The sequence below is a fragment of the Serinus canaria genome, chromosome 4 (assembly GCF_022539315.1).
Source record: "Serinus canaria isolate serCan28SL12 chromosome 4, serCan2020, whole genome shotgun sequence".
Taxonomy (NCBI): domain Eukaryota; kingdom Metazoa; phylum Chordata; class Aves; order Passeriformes; family Fringillidae; genus Serinus; species Serinus canaria.
The window spans coordinates 18,758,869-18,775,359 of NC_066317.1; the positions used below are offsets into that span (position 1 = coordinate 18,758,869).

The following is a 16,491-nucleotide window of genomic DNA, read 5'->3' on the forward strand; positions in this document are numbered from 1 at the left end:
GGGGTCTCTCTCTCTCTCTCCTGTAGCTTCAATGAGGTGAAAGATGATGTGCAGCGTTACCTATCCCAGGTGGAGCACAACAAGCTCCTAGAGAAAAATGATAAAAAAGAGCTCTACTTGCTTTTTGTCAACTGCTTGGAGGTAAGAGCTGGGCAAGTGACTTTGTAGTTAAAATCACCATTCGTGTTCTTGCTAAGGGACAGACAGGTTGAGTTTGGCATCCTGGAACATGAAATGTGTGTTATTCACAGCCTGCTCCTGGCTCTAGCTCAGCTCCAAGCTTTGGGAGTGTAGGACAGCTGGGGCACATCCTAAAAATGGTGTTTGGTGACATTTGGGCAGAGATTTAGAATGAGGGGGCAATGTCAGTGGTTTGGAAGGCTGCAGGGATGGTTTGGAGGCTCAGGGATGGTTTGCTGTGCCTCATGGCAGGCTGGGCTTGGAGGGTCAGGGATGGTTTGGAGGCTCAGGGATGGTTTACTGTGCTCGTGGCAGGCTGGGTGCCCTGGGGAAACAGAGGTGGCTGAGTGAGGTGGCTCTGCCACTCACCAGTGTTCTGGCCTCTCTCTCTAGGATTCCATGTGTGAGAAGTTAGAGGACAGCCTGGGATGTGGGCATGGAAACAGTCTGCCTAATGACAGAGCCTTTCCAGAGAACTATCTGCCAGCCAGCAGCAGCGAGGCTCCCCAGGAAGCCTCTGTGGAATACCTGCAGGCTGTGGCCGAGGTGCGCCTGCGCCTGAGCAGGGCTGCAGAGCTCATCTTCGACCTGCAGCAGCACATGGGTGAGTCTGATTGCTCTGCTGGAAATGCTGCATGCAGGGCAGGTGAGCTGGACACAGGCAGTGCCCTGTGCTCTGCTAGGACCAGTTTTGGTGCATGGCCAAGAAGGAGAGCAGCAACTCCCTTTTTCCTTGGGGGTGTCTTTTTCTCTCAGTCAGTGTCTGTCCCCTGTACCACATGTTAGAAGTGGTCTGTAACTGGCAGAAGGGCTGTGCTGGTGACCCCAGTGTAGTTACATGGCAGTAAACACTGTGGAAGGGGATTTATTTTATCCTCCTGATGCTAACAAGGAGATTCACTTAGAGCCCACTAAATTGAACTTTAAAGCATAAATGCTGCTTGAGACCCAGGACTGCTGTAAGGGAATGAGAGCTCTGCACATCTAGAAGGGATTAAAAGTTTCTATTGATGATTTTATACCTTCCCTGTCAAAGAAAGGAATGATTGTCTGAAATCTGGCTGAAGATATGCTCCAGACAACACCCGAGGAAGGGAGGACTCTGAAGTTCTTCTGTGTAATAGCAGAGTACTAATAAAGGGACTTGGTACAACAGCTGGGGCGGACAGAAAAGTTTTAAAGGATGGGATGTACTTTTTGCCTCTTTGTTTTAACCTCTTTTTTGCCCTCCAGAGTCAGAGCAGATGAAGGAGAAGCAGCGTTACCTGAAGAACGTGGAGGAGTTCTGCAGCCTCGCCAGGAACGACTGGCACCATGTGTACCTGGTCAGAAGGATTGCCAGCCAGCACGGGATGGAATTTGCTCAGAAATTGGTCACAGAGCCACGGTTCAGCTGGGTGTTCCCAACAGAAATTCTGCAGCAGGTAGACAAGAGGCGTCTACTGGTGACAGTTCTGGTCTCCTCTTTACCTTTGTGCTGCTTTGGGGTGTTCCTACTGTTATGTGTCTTTTGGGGTCAGGCCAGAGTGGCAGGGGTTGGGAGGTAGCTTGTCCTGGCTCTCGGGTGAATGGAGTCTCTGCTGGTAGCACCATGTCTGCTGCTGCTGCTCTGGGAAGCCTGAAATGCCCCAGTGCTTGGGAGGAAGAGAAGATTCTGCCACCTCCAGCTGGGTGGTTCTCCCTAGTGCTGTGCATGGCTGTTTCCTTGGCAGGTCCAGCACAGCCAGTCCAACCACATCGACCGGTACCTGGTGTATGGGGAGCGGTACCAGGCTCTGCGCAACACCGTGGGGCAAGCCATGATGGAGGGCACGGCCCAGAGGCTGCTCAAGGCCCAGGAGGTACAGCCCAGTGCTCCCCCAGACCCCTGCTGGGCCCTGTCCCCCCTCCAGACCCCTGTGGGTTTGCATGGCCCCAGCTCTGCTGTGTTCTTCTGGGCAGTGTCTGTTCCCAGCACCTGGGGGCCTCTGCTGGGAGGTCACTGGGGCTTGTGCTCAAGCATGTTTTCTTTATTTTCCCACCTGCACATCCCATCACTGTAGCTGGGGCAGCTCTGGCCTGTTCCCAGCCACATCCTTGGTTCTTCCCAGGCCTCCAACAGCCCCCCAGCTCTGGAATCTGCCCACCTGCTCCTGGCCATCTTCCGAGAGGTCACTGCTCTGTATGAGAATCCAAGCCTTCATCCCAAGCAGCAGGTAGGACACCCCCCTTTGGCAGCTTGTGGCAAATCTGCTTTGTGGGTAAGGAAGAAGGGGGTCTGAATCAGTGGTGGAGGAGCTTTGGTTCCTGTGCCCCAGATGGCCCAGAGCTGAGCAGGCTGTGGAGGTTTTGGGAGTAGGGTAAGCCAGTGTGGGAAGCAGCTGCCAGTGCTCTTTGTTTGAGTGGAGGCAGTATCCTGATAGCTTTACCTCTTTCCAATCTGTGCTTTCAGCAAACAGAGGCGATGACTGGATTCATCCAGCACTCCCGAGTGCTGAATTCCCGTGAGCTGCGGCTCCTTGCAGTTGCCCTGGTGAAGAACACCCTGCCTGGGCTGGCCGTGAAGCCACAGGGTTGTAGCCAGCAGGGAGCCCTGGTGGAGATGGCTGTGCACATGGCTGTTGTGCTGCTCTGTGGGCACAGCCCTGTCCTGCAGCCCCTCAGGAACCTGGCCTTCCAGCCACACATCATGCAGGTGAGGACACGGAGCTCACGTGCACTTCAGCTCATCCTTGGTTCTTGCCTGTGTCTGCTGGATCCTCTTTCTCAACAGCAATGCTCCAACTCACTGGCTGGGATATGAAACACTGGGGGGAATTATTTCAGTGCTGTTGGGGTTAATTAGCACACCAAGCTCTGGCCTGGTATCTTTTCAAGGCACCTCTCCATCCTGAGCAGGATGAAGCAATACCTTTGCTGATATTTGGGTGAGCAAGGCTGAGAGCAGCTGGCAGCTCCTACTGTGCTGACCTACCTGCTCAGAGAGCTCTGGCTTTTCAGTCAGGGGGAGAGAGCTGCTGCTCTGCTATTCCTGGCTACCCAAGGTGTAAGGTAACATGCTGGTATGTTCCAGGGTGCATCAGCAATGCACTGCAGGATGTCTGGAGAGTGCACATGCAAGTCTTAACAATAATGCCGGTTCTAAGAGTGGTTTTTCAAAGGTGAATTGGAAAATCTGCATCTGTGTCACCTGCTTGACCTGTGCTCTCAGATGTCTCTTGTAACCCAGTGTGAACAGAGAACCAGTGAGTGACTGCTACAGGACAGAGCTGATTCCCAGTTCCATTTGTTACTGCTTTCCCCTTTCCCTCCTTAGCGCTCCTTTCTGCCCACAATGCCTGAGGACATCATGGCTCAGGCAAGGACCTGGCAGGGAACACATGATCTGCACTGGTATGGTGAGTGCTGCTGGCTGGCTGGGGAAGCAATTCCTTGAGTTTGGAGAGTGAAACTGTTCCAAATGTGAGGAAAAACACACTCCTCAGTATGAGTTATCCGTGATAAATCCAAATTTGTAGATGAGGTACTGTGGGTGATGCACCAAAGGACATCCAGTGCTGTTTAGTCTTCAGCCTGCAGCTGTCCACAGAGCATGAGGGGGCACAAAGGCAACACAATCAGAGTGTGGGAGGAAAGCTCTGCCGCCTTACTGGCCAGCTTTGTCTCTGCTTCCCACAGCTGGACCTTCCTGCAGCAGGGAAGTGGGGGTGAGAGCATTCCTGCCCTCAGCAATAGAATCTGTCCAGCTTTGATTCCTTGTTTCTCAAGGAGAAGCAACACTGAAAAATTCCTTGGCTTCCTGCATGGGCCTGTCAATCCTTTGGGCTTTGGGATAGTCAGGGCTTTTGATTACACCTTGAAGTATATTTCCTGCTCCTGGATGATGGTCCCTAGGAAAGGGAATAACAAGGGCTGTATATCTGTCTTAGAATACTGTTCTGTTTGTTTCTCTCTTCACAGAATGTCCCAATGGCCACCCCTGCGCTGTGGGAGAGGTAAGAATTTGGGACTGGTGGGTATTTAAGCAGACAAAGTTTTCAATAACGAACTGTTTTATTTTGTTTGCAGGTTTTAATGTTCTAATGCACAGAATTCCACTTGTAAACTCATTATTGATCATTTTGTCATTGTAATGTAAAATTTAGCATGCCCCTAGCATTTATACCATAGATTGGGAAACATCAGGCAGAGGCCCAGTTTGTAGCAGGGTTTGCATTAACCACTTAGAGTGGGATTTTTGTTTCATTGCCTTTCTCTGCTGGAGAAGCTGTTGCTCTGGAATTCAGTGTTCTTCTGTTGCTTTTCCCAGTGTGGGTACCCCATGCAAAAGAGCCGCTGTCCCGAATGCCGCGTCCCCATTGGAGGCAAAAACCACACACCAGTGAAGGGCTTCCATCGTTCCAGGTGGGCTTTGCTGCAATGCCTTTGCAGGGCTAAATGATGTAGGACTTGCCTGTGGTGCCCTCAAAGGCCAGAGGTACCAACCACTTCATGCTGCTCTCTGAAAGGTGTAAGGGAGAGATGTCCAAGCAACAGTAATCAGGCAGCAAAACCAAAGAAATTTGCTTTTCTGTGCACAAAACTGACTGGAAGAATTGGCAGCTTTTATGGCATTCAAAGACATTATGGGTCAAAAAGGCATTTCTGGGTATCAGAGATGTCTTGTGGTGTGGTTTTTGTCTCGGTAAAAAAAAACCATACATGCACTTTCCTACAGAACTTGTCAAGACAGAACTCAAACTGGCCACATCCTTGGAAACGTTGAGCACAGAAAGGCACTGGGAATGTCTGACAGGGGCATGTCCCCCGTGGTCTTTGTGCTGCTCCGTTTGCTCACCCACCTGTCCATGCTGCTGGGAGCCTCCAGAGACCTTCAGGTATCTTCCAGAAATGCTTCCAAGTGGTCACACAGAATGTAGGGGAGGGAACCTTTGTAAGCTGCTGGTCTGTTTCATCATACTGCCAAGTGACCAGGTCAGTCTGTCAGGATGCAAGACCCAAATTCCCTCCCTCCTTGCCCAGGAGGGATTTTGGATAATTCCTGCACTTCCATGCAAGACACATCCACCCAGCCCTACCTTGATGGGTGCAGGTGGCAGGAAACCCACAGGTAGAGGTGCCTGGCAGGACAGAATTCTGTGTGCTTTGTGTTTCCATGGATGTTTTTGGCCATGCTCAACTCTTGCCTTTGTTGTCTTTAGTCCCTGGGAAGCATAATCAAGCCAACAGTGGATGACGTGGTGAGCTTCCTGCAGCAGCACATTCAGGAGGACTTGGCACAGCTGACCAGGATTTTGGGGAAGAGTGTGGATGACACTATCAACATTCTGCACCTGGTGCTCAGCAGCCTCCTGCAGGCCCCCCAGCAGCAGCCAGGCCAGTGTTAAGAAAAGTCACCTGCCCTGTCACACCTGGGGCTGTGGTTGAAGGGCTGTGGCCTTGCAGCCACCTTGCTGATAAGCCCCTTCACCCCTAAACATCAGCAGCTGAATTGAAGAGAAAAATAGAGAGTTTGAAGCTTATTTCTTACTGTAGGGAGGGAAGAATTTTTGGCTGTTTGCTTCTTTCAATCAAGTACGTGAGGTTTGCAAGGTTTGGTGCAGTCGGTAACTCTGAAAATGAATTATTGACAAAACAGTGTCATGACAGGTGGGCAGAGCTTGCAGCTCCTGAGCAGGGCTGCTTCCCAGCACAGCAGCTTGTTGTGCAATCCCTGTTCTATGCTGCCTCTCAATAACTCCCAGAAGCTCTTTGAGAGAAGAGGGATGGCACAGTGGGGTTCATGGTGGGGTCTGGAGTCACTGTGGCACAGAGGCATTAATATGTAAATAGCCCATATTTGGAGTGTGGGACAGCAGCAGTAAGTATTCCAAGCTTCACTCTGTCATGGGACATGGTCTGAGCTTGGACAATCTGTTGAATTTTTTTGGGGTTATAAAGGAGTTGTGTGAATGTCCCCATCATTCACATGAAGCTCCTGGAAACCTGGATCACTGTGTGATGCTTGGGTGTCACTCTCCAGCTGAACCAAGATACTCAGTTAACTTCTAGCATCTGTGAATCTGTGCTTTCTTTTCACTGAAATTACTGCAGATATAAGAGATGAAATATTCCTGTTGCAGGGCTGGTGTGGTTTGATGACTTTCTGTCCACCAAGGACAAGAGACACAAATGGGAAGAAATTGTTGCAAGCACAATTATTGTTCCTGAATTGAAGGTGAGAAATCTGCTGTACAGAGTCAGTAGCTGAGCAGTTCAAAATCCACTGGAAATCTCATGTGTTGTTATATCTGTGCTACACTTTTCACCTGGCTCTTCCTAAAGCCAGCCCATCCATGGCACAGCTGCAGGTTAAGGATTAGCCATCTTTATTCTACCTGGGGAAATGGGAGCCTGAGACTGGAGTTGTTCTGGGATGAATTTGTATAGCTGGAAAAGCAGAAATGGCTTAGCTCTTTTGAAGGTACTTCACAATATCCAATAACTTATTATTTTTTAAATGCAGGATTTGGATAAAAAGCTTCTGAAGTTGAACCGACAGATACAAGAGGATGAGAGAATCTCTTCCAACCCCATAGTGAAAATAGTATATGGGGACCCAGGTGCGTTCCTGTCCCAGCTGCCACGGGACAGCCACATCCACCATTCCAAGATGTGGAGCTGCCGCAGGAGGGTTTCAGTGGAGAACCTGGGCCACGTTGTGCAGCAGAACAATGCCAAGGATGCTGTCCCTCTCCTCTGGAAGTTCCTGCAGAAGGTGAGGCTGGCACAGGGGTGAGAGCCTGGGATTGCCCAGGACTAAACCACGTTTGGATTATCTCAGTACTTGCTATGATCTTGAGAATGAGGATGGAAAATGTTGTCTTTTAAAATTTTAAGAAGTAATTCCATAAAAGTATTCCCAACTGGTTTGTTCAAGCACAGTTTTACCCACAAGTTCCCATTCCTCTCCCAGGAAAGTGAGCTGAGGCTGGTGAAATTCCTACCAGAGATTCTGGCTCTGCAGAAAGATTTGGTGAGGCAATTCCAGAACACAGCAGAGATCAAAGACTGCTCCATCAAGGAATTCCTCAGGGAGCCCCACTCAGGTGAGGAGACTCTGCCAAAATTGTAATTAATGAAACAGAAAATGCTGGATTGTCTTGTTGAAAGTGAAGGTGAAAACTCTCCTTATCCTTTTAATTCTCACCTGAATGAAATGGAGATTTGAAGAGGGTTGGAAAAGATGATGATCAAAAAGATGACTTTAAAGGGAATTAAGTACAGGAGATTTTTTATGAGGGGTGGGAGCTCTACAGTGCAGCAGTGGTTCTTTTGGCATTTTAAGCTCAGCCCTAGAGCAGGGCTTGCCTTACTTAGTTTTTAAGTACTTATGGGAAAGTACATAAAGGTCATGCAGAATCAGACCAAGGACCAGTCCATCCTTGTGGCCTGGCCCAGGAGCAGACAATAATGGAAAAGTAACAAACTGAGCAGGTGACGCCATTTGATACCTTTAGAAAGGTGTTTGGTGTCTGTTTAGTCTCTTGAGCAGTTGGAGCAGGTGCCTGGATTTCAGTGGTGTGCTCTGAAGATCCCTGTGTTGGAAAGTTTTCACCAAGAAAAGGTGTTTCATGGGCTTATCTTTCCATTGTTTCTCAGGTGTGATGAGAGACCTGTTGGAGAAGAGAGTGAATGTGTTTCTGTCTGTCTGGAACAAGCTGAGAAGCTCCCTGGACACCAATGGTGAGCAGCTCCTCCACTGCTTCTCATTCTGAGTTCATGTTCCTCCCATCACTGATGCTGAGGCATGTCCTCAAAACTGGGCTTGGCCATTGAATTTTAAGGATGTAGGTACAAAAGGAGGGATTTGTTTCCCTGTTGTAGTATTCTCACCTGAACTTGTTTCCTTTCTCACCTGAACTTGTTCCCTTTTGTGCTCATCTTTAACTCCGAGTGCGCAGCTTTTCTCAGCTCAGTACCTCTTCCTGCCCTGGCTCAGCCTGGGCTGGCTCTGGGCCTCCTCAAAGCCTGCTGTCTGTATTTCAGGGGAAATCAAGCTGCCTAAAAGCTACTGTGATGCCGAGCTGAGCCTGGACAGCAGGCTGGAGGTGCTGCTGCCGCGGCGGCAGGGGCTGGGGCTGTGCTCCACGGCGCTGGCCAGTTACCTTATTGGGCTGCACAACGATTTCGTATACTCGGTCATGAGAGACACCAAGGAGGATGACAGGTGTGTTGCTGCTCTGCTTCTTGGGCTCTGCTGCATTCCCTGCTCCCTCTCAGGCAGCTTTCCCTGCTCCACAGAGGCCTCTCCCACTGAACACAGGCCCTTTGCTCCTTGCAGGTACCTGGTCAGCCCCTCAGAAGTGGCTGACCTACACCTGATCAGTTACGAGGTGGAGAGGGACCTGATCCCTCTGATCCTGTCCAACTGCCAGTACAGCATGGAGAAGGGAGGGGAGACCTTGCAGGACTTTGATCTGAAGAGGATCCAGCAGCAAGTGATCAGCAAGTTCCTGCAGGGGAAGCCACTCATCACACTAACGGTAGGAGGGGTAGGGCCCTGCAGCCAGGAGGGCACTGGGAGCAGCGTTCCAGGCTTCACATCCATGGGTTTCTCTCCTGACAGGGAATCCCCACCCTGGTGTACAGACATGACCGGAACCATGAGCAGCTGTTGAGTGATGTCAGGAGCAAGCTGGAGCAGGTGGGTTTCTGCACTGCAGGAAGGCAGAGCAAGCACGAAATCCGTGCTTTTGTAAGAATTTTCTGTGCCTTGCCTTGTCCATCCAACGGCTTGCCTGCTGATTTCTCAGCATGCCTTGGGTATGTGCAATCTGGCCTTGTGCTGTCAGTCAGTATTTACAAGGAGAAGGGAGATAGTTCAGCATTTCATTTTCCTAAATCTGGGGCTCTGTTGTCTTCCTTGACTTGAGCAATTGGAACAGAAAAAGGGATGGCTCTAAAACAGTATTAACTGTGACTTGGTGGTTTTCAGAGTGCTCTGCCCAGTTCTGTGATGAACATGATCAGTGGGGAGCTGCAGTCCTACAGTGATGTGTGTGATGCTCTGTCCCTCACTGAGATTACCCTGGGCTTCCTGGCCATTGCTGGTGAGAATGCTGACATGCTGCTGACTGAGTACATTGAGCAAGTTCTGCAGATGGGGGATCAGACAAACCCTCACGTGCTGCAGGTGAGTCCTGAGGGCAAAGCTCAGATTCTTGTGGGCTAAAATCTGCCCTGGTTTATGCTAATCCAGCCTGTGTGACAGAGCCCTCTCACTTTCCCACTGCCTGTTGTGGTATCAAAAACTGGCTTATTGAGGGCAGATGGGCTCCACTGCAGGCCAAGGGGCTGGATGAGCTCTGTGCTGAGCTCTCCTGGGCAGGGCAGGCTGGGGACAGGCTCCAAGGGCATCCCTCACATCCACAGATGTCCTTCTCTTCCAGGCCCTCAGACGGTGCCAGCTCAAGCACAGCGTGGCCCTGTGGCAGCTCCTGTGTGCCCACAAATCTGAGCAGCTGCTGCGCCTCGGCAGGGTATGGCACCCCCAGCACCTCTGTGTGACCTCCTCTGCTCTGCTCTGCTCTGCTTGCAGCTGTTCAAATGTGTCTTTGGGTTTTTTCTCCCCTCGCATTTTCAGGATCCTTTTGTTGATGTCAGTCCTGACTACAAAGAAAAGCTCACTCCAGAGCTTGACAAGCTCCTGCACACCTTCCTGGTCCACTCCAGCCTGGAAACCTTCCTGCTGGAGCTCCATGAAATGATCATCCTGAAGTTGAGACATGTCCAAGCTGTGGAGGAATTCAATCCCATGTGGAGGTAGGAATTACACACCCAAAGGCACCACAGTTGTTAATTGACACTTCTCTGCCTCTGAACATGCACCCAGTGGGAACACTCCCTTGGCACATGCATGTCCTGGGGGACACTGCCCAGGCAGCAGCATTAGGAATATCCACACCTATTTCTGGCAGGTGTCACTTCCATCTCACACAGGCTTTTTTGGGGACCCTGCTGGAACACTCCAGGAGCTGCTGTCCAGGGCACAAACACCAGCACTTCTGCAGGCACTTGGATAAAATAATAACAGAATCACAAACTCATAAAGGCTGGAAAAAATCTCCATGGTGCTCAAGGCCAGCTTTCAGGGATAGGCACACAGCTCTGCACAGGCACAGCTCAGCCCCAGAGCTCAGCTGTGCCCTGCAGCCTCCCCTTGCTGGCCTCTGTGCCTCCACCTGGCTGTTTAACCCTTCTCACTACACACCCACACACCTGTTTGGTTGTGTATTGAGTATTTTGGGTGCTGCAGTGCACTCATATTGTGGCACTTGAGGTTTGCTGTACCCCTGCTGTTAATGCCATTCTGCTCTGTCTTTCAGCCTGCAGGAATCACTCTGTGGTTACCTTGATACCAAAAACTCTGAATTAGCTGTGGAGCTGAAAGACACATTCCCAGATGATATTCTTCTGTCTCATGCTGCTGGTACCTGGAAAGCAGCTGCTGTCTTCAAGAGGGAGCACAGGGACAGTTAGGACAGAACCCTGCCAGGGAATGCCGCAACACCGATGTCAGGGCTTCTGGAACTCTGGGCACTTGTTTGGGCCTTGTTGGTTGTTCTTTGGGTTTGGGGTTGTTGTTTTTACATCTGATGTGAAGAGGAGAGTGGCTGTGGAGGAGGAGGAGGGGGAAATAGACCCAGCAACTTGGTGCAAACCCTGGATCGCCACAGCTCCAGAGCCACTGGAGGAATGTGAATGTGAAAAATGCATATTTTATGATTGACTTTTTGCAAATATTATTATGTGTTATGTTAGAAAGTTATGCTGTATTAATTTTCTCAAATATAGTTTTAGGTTATAACATAATGTTAAAATAGAAACTATGTATGTTAGATATTTTTTTAAAGAAAGGAATGAGGTATTCACATCAGATAGCCACAGGACACCTAAATGTTTCAGAAAAAGAGGATTTATTGCCCCCTTATCAGAAGAAACTAACTTCTTCCCACCTCGCTCAGCCATGACAACACCTATAGGATCAAGAGGAAGAAGTTAAGGATGAGCAGACAGAATCCTTTGTTTTTATGCATCATGTATGAAGTGCATGAGTAGGCAACAGGCTGTTGTTTTTAAGGGTTAATCCTCTGTTACCGGGTGTCCTTTTTCAGGCTTATGCTGCCCAGAAAAAGGTACTGGGACATCCGTAACTCTTTGTTTCTATTGTCTCATATTGTCCTAATCCAAATTGTCCAAAATTCTTATTACTTGAATTATATTGCTATTTTTATAACCATTTTATTACTATTAAACTTTTAAAATTTTAAAAAACAAGTGATTGGCGTTTTTCACATAGCGCTAACGGGGCTCGGGCTGGGAGGGGCACGGGGCCCGCCCGGCGGCGCCGCTGGGAGCGGGAATCTGGCGGGGCCCGGCCGCGATGGGGGCTGCCCACGGCACCGCGTCCCCCCAGGCACGGGCACCCTCGGCAAGAGCCGCCGGTGCTCCGTCCCCTGGTTGGGGTCTGGCTGCTTCCCGGGGAGCGAACGGGGCGCGGTTCGGGACGGGGGCTCGGGCAGGCGGCTGCCGGGAGCGGCCCCGCTCGGAGCGCGGCGGTCCCGCAGGGAGCAGGCCCGGCTGAGGGCCGGCGTGGGACAGGAGGCCGACGAGGAGTGGCAGGAGGACCCGCAGGGCTCCGGGCTGCAGAGAGTGAGAGATGTGGCTTTATCCTACCTCAAGGTGGACGAGAGCCGTGCCTGCGCCTCCCTGGTTGTGTGCTCCTCTAGCCGGCTCTAGAGGTACCGCCCGGGCCGGGCCGGGCCGCGACTGTAATGAGGCTTTTGCTGGCTCCCTCAGGACTTCATTGGGAAATGCAGTTATAGTTACAGCAGTGTGTTCCTGAAAAAGCGGGAATCCAGCCAGTCAAGTAAATTTGGCAACAGTCCACCTGGAGAGCAGCTCAGCTAAGCAGGAGCTGCCATTCTTAAAAAGAAAATTTTGAGTGTGATCTGCTTCTGAACTTAACTTATTTCACATGATGGCATTTGAATTTATGAATGAATTGACAGGAGTACAGACTCTTGAGTTGTGACTTCTGCAATCATACTTGAGTGAAAATCACAAGCACAAGATAATGTTTTATGGAAATACAACTTGTGGGACAGTACAGAAAATGAAGAGTGGATGAGTGATTTGAAATACTCACATGATTCTAATTCGCATTAAAATTAGGGTTTCTTAATAACAGAGTCATGTCCAGATATTCTTGAAGATTGTCCTGGTTTAGGGCAAAATTGGGAGAGAATCCCCAAAAAGGGGGCCCCTCCAGAAAGCAAACCCACATGGCCCCTCCTCCCAACCAGTTCGGGAAGAATTCCTCAGAGAGATGGAAAGAACCTGTTTATTTAACAGGCACTGCACCCGCCAGCACACAAAATGAACAATACTGGATGACACCACTCTTTCACCGCTCTGAAAAAGATGACAAATTCAGAAAGTCTCTCCTGGGGTGGTCACTCAGTTATCAGTCCCTCTGGCGCTGGGGCAGCTGCTGCAGCCTCAAGGTGCAAACTCTCTCGGTGTTTCCCAGGTCCCAGTCTGGAGCAGGTTTGGATAGATCCAAAAAGGAAAGGGAAAACAGTCCAGGAAGGAATTTGGACTGTTTAGCTAAACTAACTAATGAGAAGAAGCAGAAAGCAAGAGCAAGCAGAAGCAAAGCAGAAGCAAGAGCAAAGCGAAAAGCAGGGCCAAAAAGCAAAAACAGCCCTAGGGGTCTGTATGTCCCACCGGCTGTGGGGAGTGGCTGATAAAAGGCCCAAAACAAAACTTTCACACTGCAGGGCCAGTCTTGAAGGCACAGAACAAAATATCCAGCATAAATAACACACACGAATGGGGATACCAGCATCCTAACGTTACCCTAGGACAAAGATCCAGACCTGAATATTTTCTGTAACATGCTCCTAAACTTAAGAACATTTCTAAACCAATACTTGTTCCCTATTGCAAGCAGATGTAGAGGTAGTAAGAGCTATTGCTCTTTTTCATGTCCTAAGGCCATGGGCAATTTTCCTTTTCACTTTCCATGCTTTTCTCCTTCCTTTCCACTTGAATTCTTCATCTCTTCCCATCCTAGGGACAGCATTTCTCAATGATCAATGGAAAGCATCCTTTTTAAAGCTATAATCCCATGAGTAGCTTGGTTGCTGATGAAAGTCATCCCCATTGAAGGATGTCAGTCCTTGGTTAACTTTCCAGTTAGAGAGGGGACACAGCTACCATAGGAGGCAATCACACTTAAAAATGCACAAAGTAATTTGAATATTTTGCTATTCAAAATTGCAATTCATCCTCAAGTCCTTTTTGGTTTATGTTACTGGCACTGCACAGGATGGAAATTCAAAATCCTTTTTCAAAATTGAAATTAAGAGAAAATGAGAGTTGTCTTTGAGCCTTCCCACACCATGTACTTTGTTGGAAAGTATCACTAGTGCTACCTGCCTGGAGCATGGGAAGGTGCCACATGCTCTGGCTTTCTCTCCATTTTGATGGATTAATGTCTTTCCCATTTATTATTTATACTCAATTTTAACAAACAACTTGTTTGATAGCATTGGATATATGCTCACTTGCAGAAAGTGCAGTTCTTTGCAGCTGTGGAGAAGCCTTATTTTTAGATGAGGTTTATACATACCAATGTTTATGCTGACTTTTCCATTGGTAATGAGATGTTGTACTTAACAAATTTAATGCCTAGCAAAGCCATACATTGCATATCTGTAAGTTAAAGAAGCAAGACCATTACCCTAATTAGAAAATATCCATCTTCTGCTGGGGTGGATTTTACTTCTCTGTGAAAGCTTTTTCTCACAAGTTCTAGGAGACCCCCAGAGATTTGTGCTGCCTCTACTAAAATTTCTAGAAGAAATTCTAAGGCATAATTGTCTAATCATAAAATGTATTTCATCTTAGATCGCCTTTTTCAAACTAAAAAAAAAAAAAAAAAACTAGGAAGAGGTAAATTACATTTTTCATTGACTCAAATATGTTCAATATTTGAACCTACTCTAACAGATTAGGGTTTAACTGGCTGTAATCTGTTCAAGATTTGACCCTGAGGTAATACTTTCTAAAGTAATTAGTTGAAATCAGAAGAAAACAATGTGAGTTTGCATTGCATATGCAGGGACATAAAACTTAGCAGACTTCCCATATTGTGGAATAAACTTAAGAAAAGTTCTCTGTCAAGTAGAGGCTGCAATACATGTATGAGGGATGAAAGCACCAACACTTCACCTGACACTGACTGTAACAGCAAGCCAGGATGCATTAAAAAGTGATTATCTTAAGACAGCTTCAGTATCTAAAAGGAGATGACAACATTAATACATATATTTTTAATATACATATACACACACAGTAACTGTTAATTAGTCGTGGGTTTGGGCTGTGACTGGTCCTACTTTCCAATGCACTGTTCTCCTGCAGAAATGAGTGATGCAGTGTCAGGGCAGTTTAGCTCACATCCCATTTTCCTGTTCTATTAGTGCTGCTCTCTTGGGAATATAGAGGCTGCTGTGCTTTCCAAATGTGTGTACTCTCCTGTTGCATGTCTTGTATTGGTTGTGGGTTTTGCTTTATTCAGATTATGCCACCCTCCCATCAACATGAATAACTGAGAGTCAAGGTGTGTTGCATTTATGCATTTAAAACAGTGCACCTGTAATTTCAAGAGGTAATTTCAATTCATTCTCACTTTCTTTGTGTCTTACTTCTGATTTTGTTTTCACAAGATTTCTAACTCCTAACAGAAAAGCAACCTTCCATTGTTGCTTTATTGTTCAAGCCTTCATTTCAAGTGAAATATTAACCTATTCAAATGTTTTCCATCTTGTGTTTTAATTGCACAAATTAGATGGTTATTCCAGTTCATCTGGGTGACATACATTTCAAATGTGCATATTTCCTCTTTAGACTAATGGGTTGATGAAGCTGTTGTGTTGTTTTTAATTTGGTGAGCCTAAAATCATCCCACAGGAGTTATTAGATCCCTCTGCTCAACAGAGAAACAGAGTTGCTAGAGTCCAAGCAGTTCAGATTGGCCCTGATTCTCTGCCCCACCCAAACTGGAGGGCACAGCCCTCTCCTCCTTGCTTTTTGCCCTCTGTCAGCCTGAGGGTGCTAAAACAGGGTGATTAATAACTATGGGCTGGCAAGCAGTTTGACCCTGTGTGAGCAGGGTGATTTGGGAGATACCCAGGCTCTTCCAGTCTCCTGGGGCTTCCTGAGAAGCAGGTACTGATAACTAAATATGGAGAATATGTTTTTAGGTTACCTCCTGGTCAGAAGAATTTCCAGGCTGAACTACTGGAGTCAATCTTTTCCATAAGGAGACCGTTAAATTGCTGAATATTTGTTTTGCTTCTAAAAAACTTCCAGTAGATACTGAGAGAGCTTCATTATTTGTTTGAGATTTGTTTGCACAATATTGGCAGTCTATTTCCCAAAAGAGCTTCTGGCTGTCTGCCTTCTCAAAGAGTAGCAAAACTGAGCATTACCTGGCTCTTCTCATCACTACCATACCAAGTGTAATTAGCAACTACATTATGTTCTCTGCTAGTAATAGTGACAATTTAAGCCTTTAATTTATAGTCTCTCTCTTTTACTCATCTACACTACTAAGTTGTGAAACATTAATCAACAATAAAATATTTGTTTTAGTAGGAGATCTGTTCCTAATGATACCCTCTGGAATCTTTACCCCAAGGAGATAATTCAGACATAGCAGCTCAAGACACTCTTCAGCAAGAAAAAATACTGGGCAGAGGAGCAGCCTCAGCCAGAAATGACAGCAGAAAGATGCCATTGTAGCATAGTTACATGGAGATTATTGGCACAGTGGAGAGCTGCAGAATTTGCCTCTTGCTCTGAAAATCCTAATTTGACTCAAACCCCACACAGCTTCTCCTATTCTAGCAAATGGAGGAGGTTCCCAGTTGCTGTTAAGCAGTGTTTCACAGGGAGGGTTAATTTCATGCAGATAGAGCTATGTCTGAATTTGAATTAACTCCAGGGTTAAGTTTGGGCAGAATCACCCCACAGTTGACTTCTAAAATGCTAGTCTCAATCTCATTATCATTTCCTTGTAGTGATGATCTTCCTGTTTCTTGGGTTTACTTCTTGATTATGATAAGTGGAGGCCAATTAGCAGAGAGACTGCTGTGTTCTTACAGGAAGCTTTTTTATTTGGGGAGTATGATACAGTCAGCACAATCAGCTGTTTTCCTTCCTTTTCTGCTTTCCTTTGACACTTGGTAAATATGGGGATGCTTGGAAAATATCAGTGAA

The 16,491-nt window shown here is 47.7% G+C and overlaps 1 protein-coding gene across 5 annotated transcripts in view; it reads left to right on the forward strand.

Moving 5' to 3' along the window:
• Window positions 1-11,478, forward strand: part of LOC103819939 (E3 ubiquitin-protein ligase RNF213-like) — a 45,394-nt gene extending 33,916 nt beyond the window's left edge. For 4 of the 5 annotated variants that reach the window (XM_050973326.1, XM_050973327.1, XM_050973328.1 and 1 more), the window contains 22 exons: window positions 27-141; window positions 574-784; window positions 1,414-1,604; window positions 1,893-2,021; window positions 2,271-2,375; window positions 2,612-2,854; window positions 3,476-3,557; window positions 4,120-4,154; window positions 4,469-4,563; window positions 4,877-5,036; window positions 5,361-5,535; window positions 6,282-6,376; window positions 6,665-6,916; window positions 7,115-7,247; window positions 7,801-7,884; window positions 8,188-8,368; window positions 8,483-8,684; window positions 8,768-8,845; window positions 9,137-9,334; window positions 9,591-9,680; window positions 9,785-9,963; window positions 10,527-11,478. In XM_050973326.1, the coding sequence (XP_050829283.1) occupies window positions 27-141; window positions 574-784; window positions 1,414-1,604; window positions 1,893-2,021; window positions 2,271-2,375; window positions 2,612-2,854; window positions 3,476-3,557; window positions 4,120-4,154; window positions 4,469-4,563; window positions 4,877-5,036; window positions 5,361-5,535; window positions 6,282-6,376; window positions 6,665-6,916; window positions 7,115-7,247; window positions 7,801-7,884; window positions 8,188-8,368; window positions 8,483-8,684; window positions 8,768-8,845; window positions 9,137-9,334; window positions 9,591-9,680; window positions 9,785-9,963; window positions 10,527-10,680 (3,187 nt within the window). In that variant the 3' untranslated portion in view covers window positions 10,681-11,478. Of the gene's footprint in view, window positions 1-26; window positions 142-573; window positions 785-1,413; window positions 1,605-1,892; window positions 2,022-2,270; window positions 2,376-2,611; window positions 2,855-3,475; window positions 3,558-4,119; window positions 4,155-4,468; window positions 4,564-4,876; window positions 5,037-5,360; window positions 6,377-6,664; window positions 6,917-7,114; window positions 7,248-7,800; window positions 7,885-8,187; window positions 8,369-8,482; window positions 8,685-8,767; window positions 8,846-9,136; window positions 9,335-9,590; window positions 9,681-9,784; window positions 9,964-10,526 lie in introns of those variants that run through there. The other variant, XR_007777410.1, reaches the window with a different exon arrangement.
• The last annotated feature ends 5,013 nt before the right edge of the window (window positions 11,479-16,491 follow it).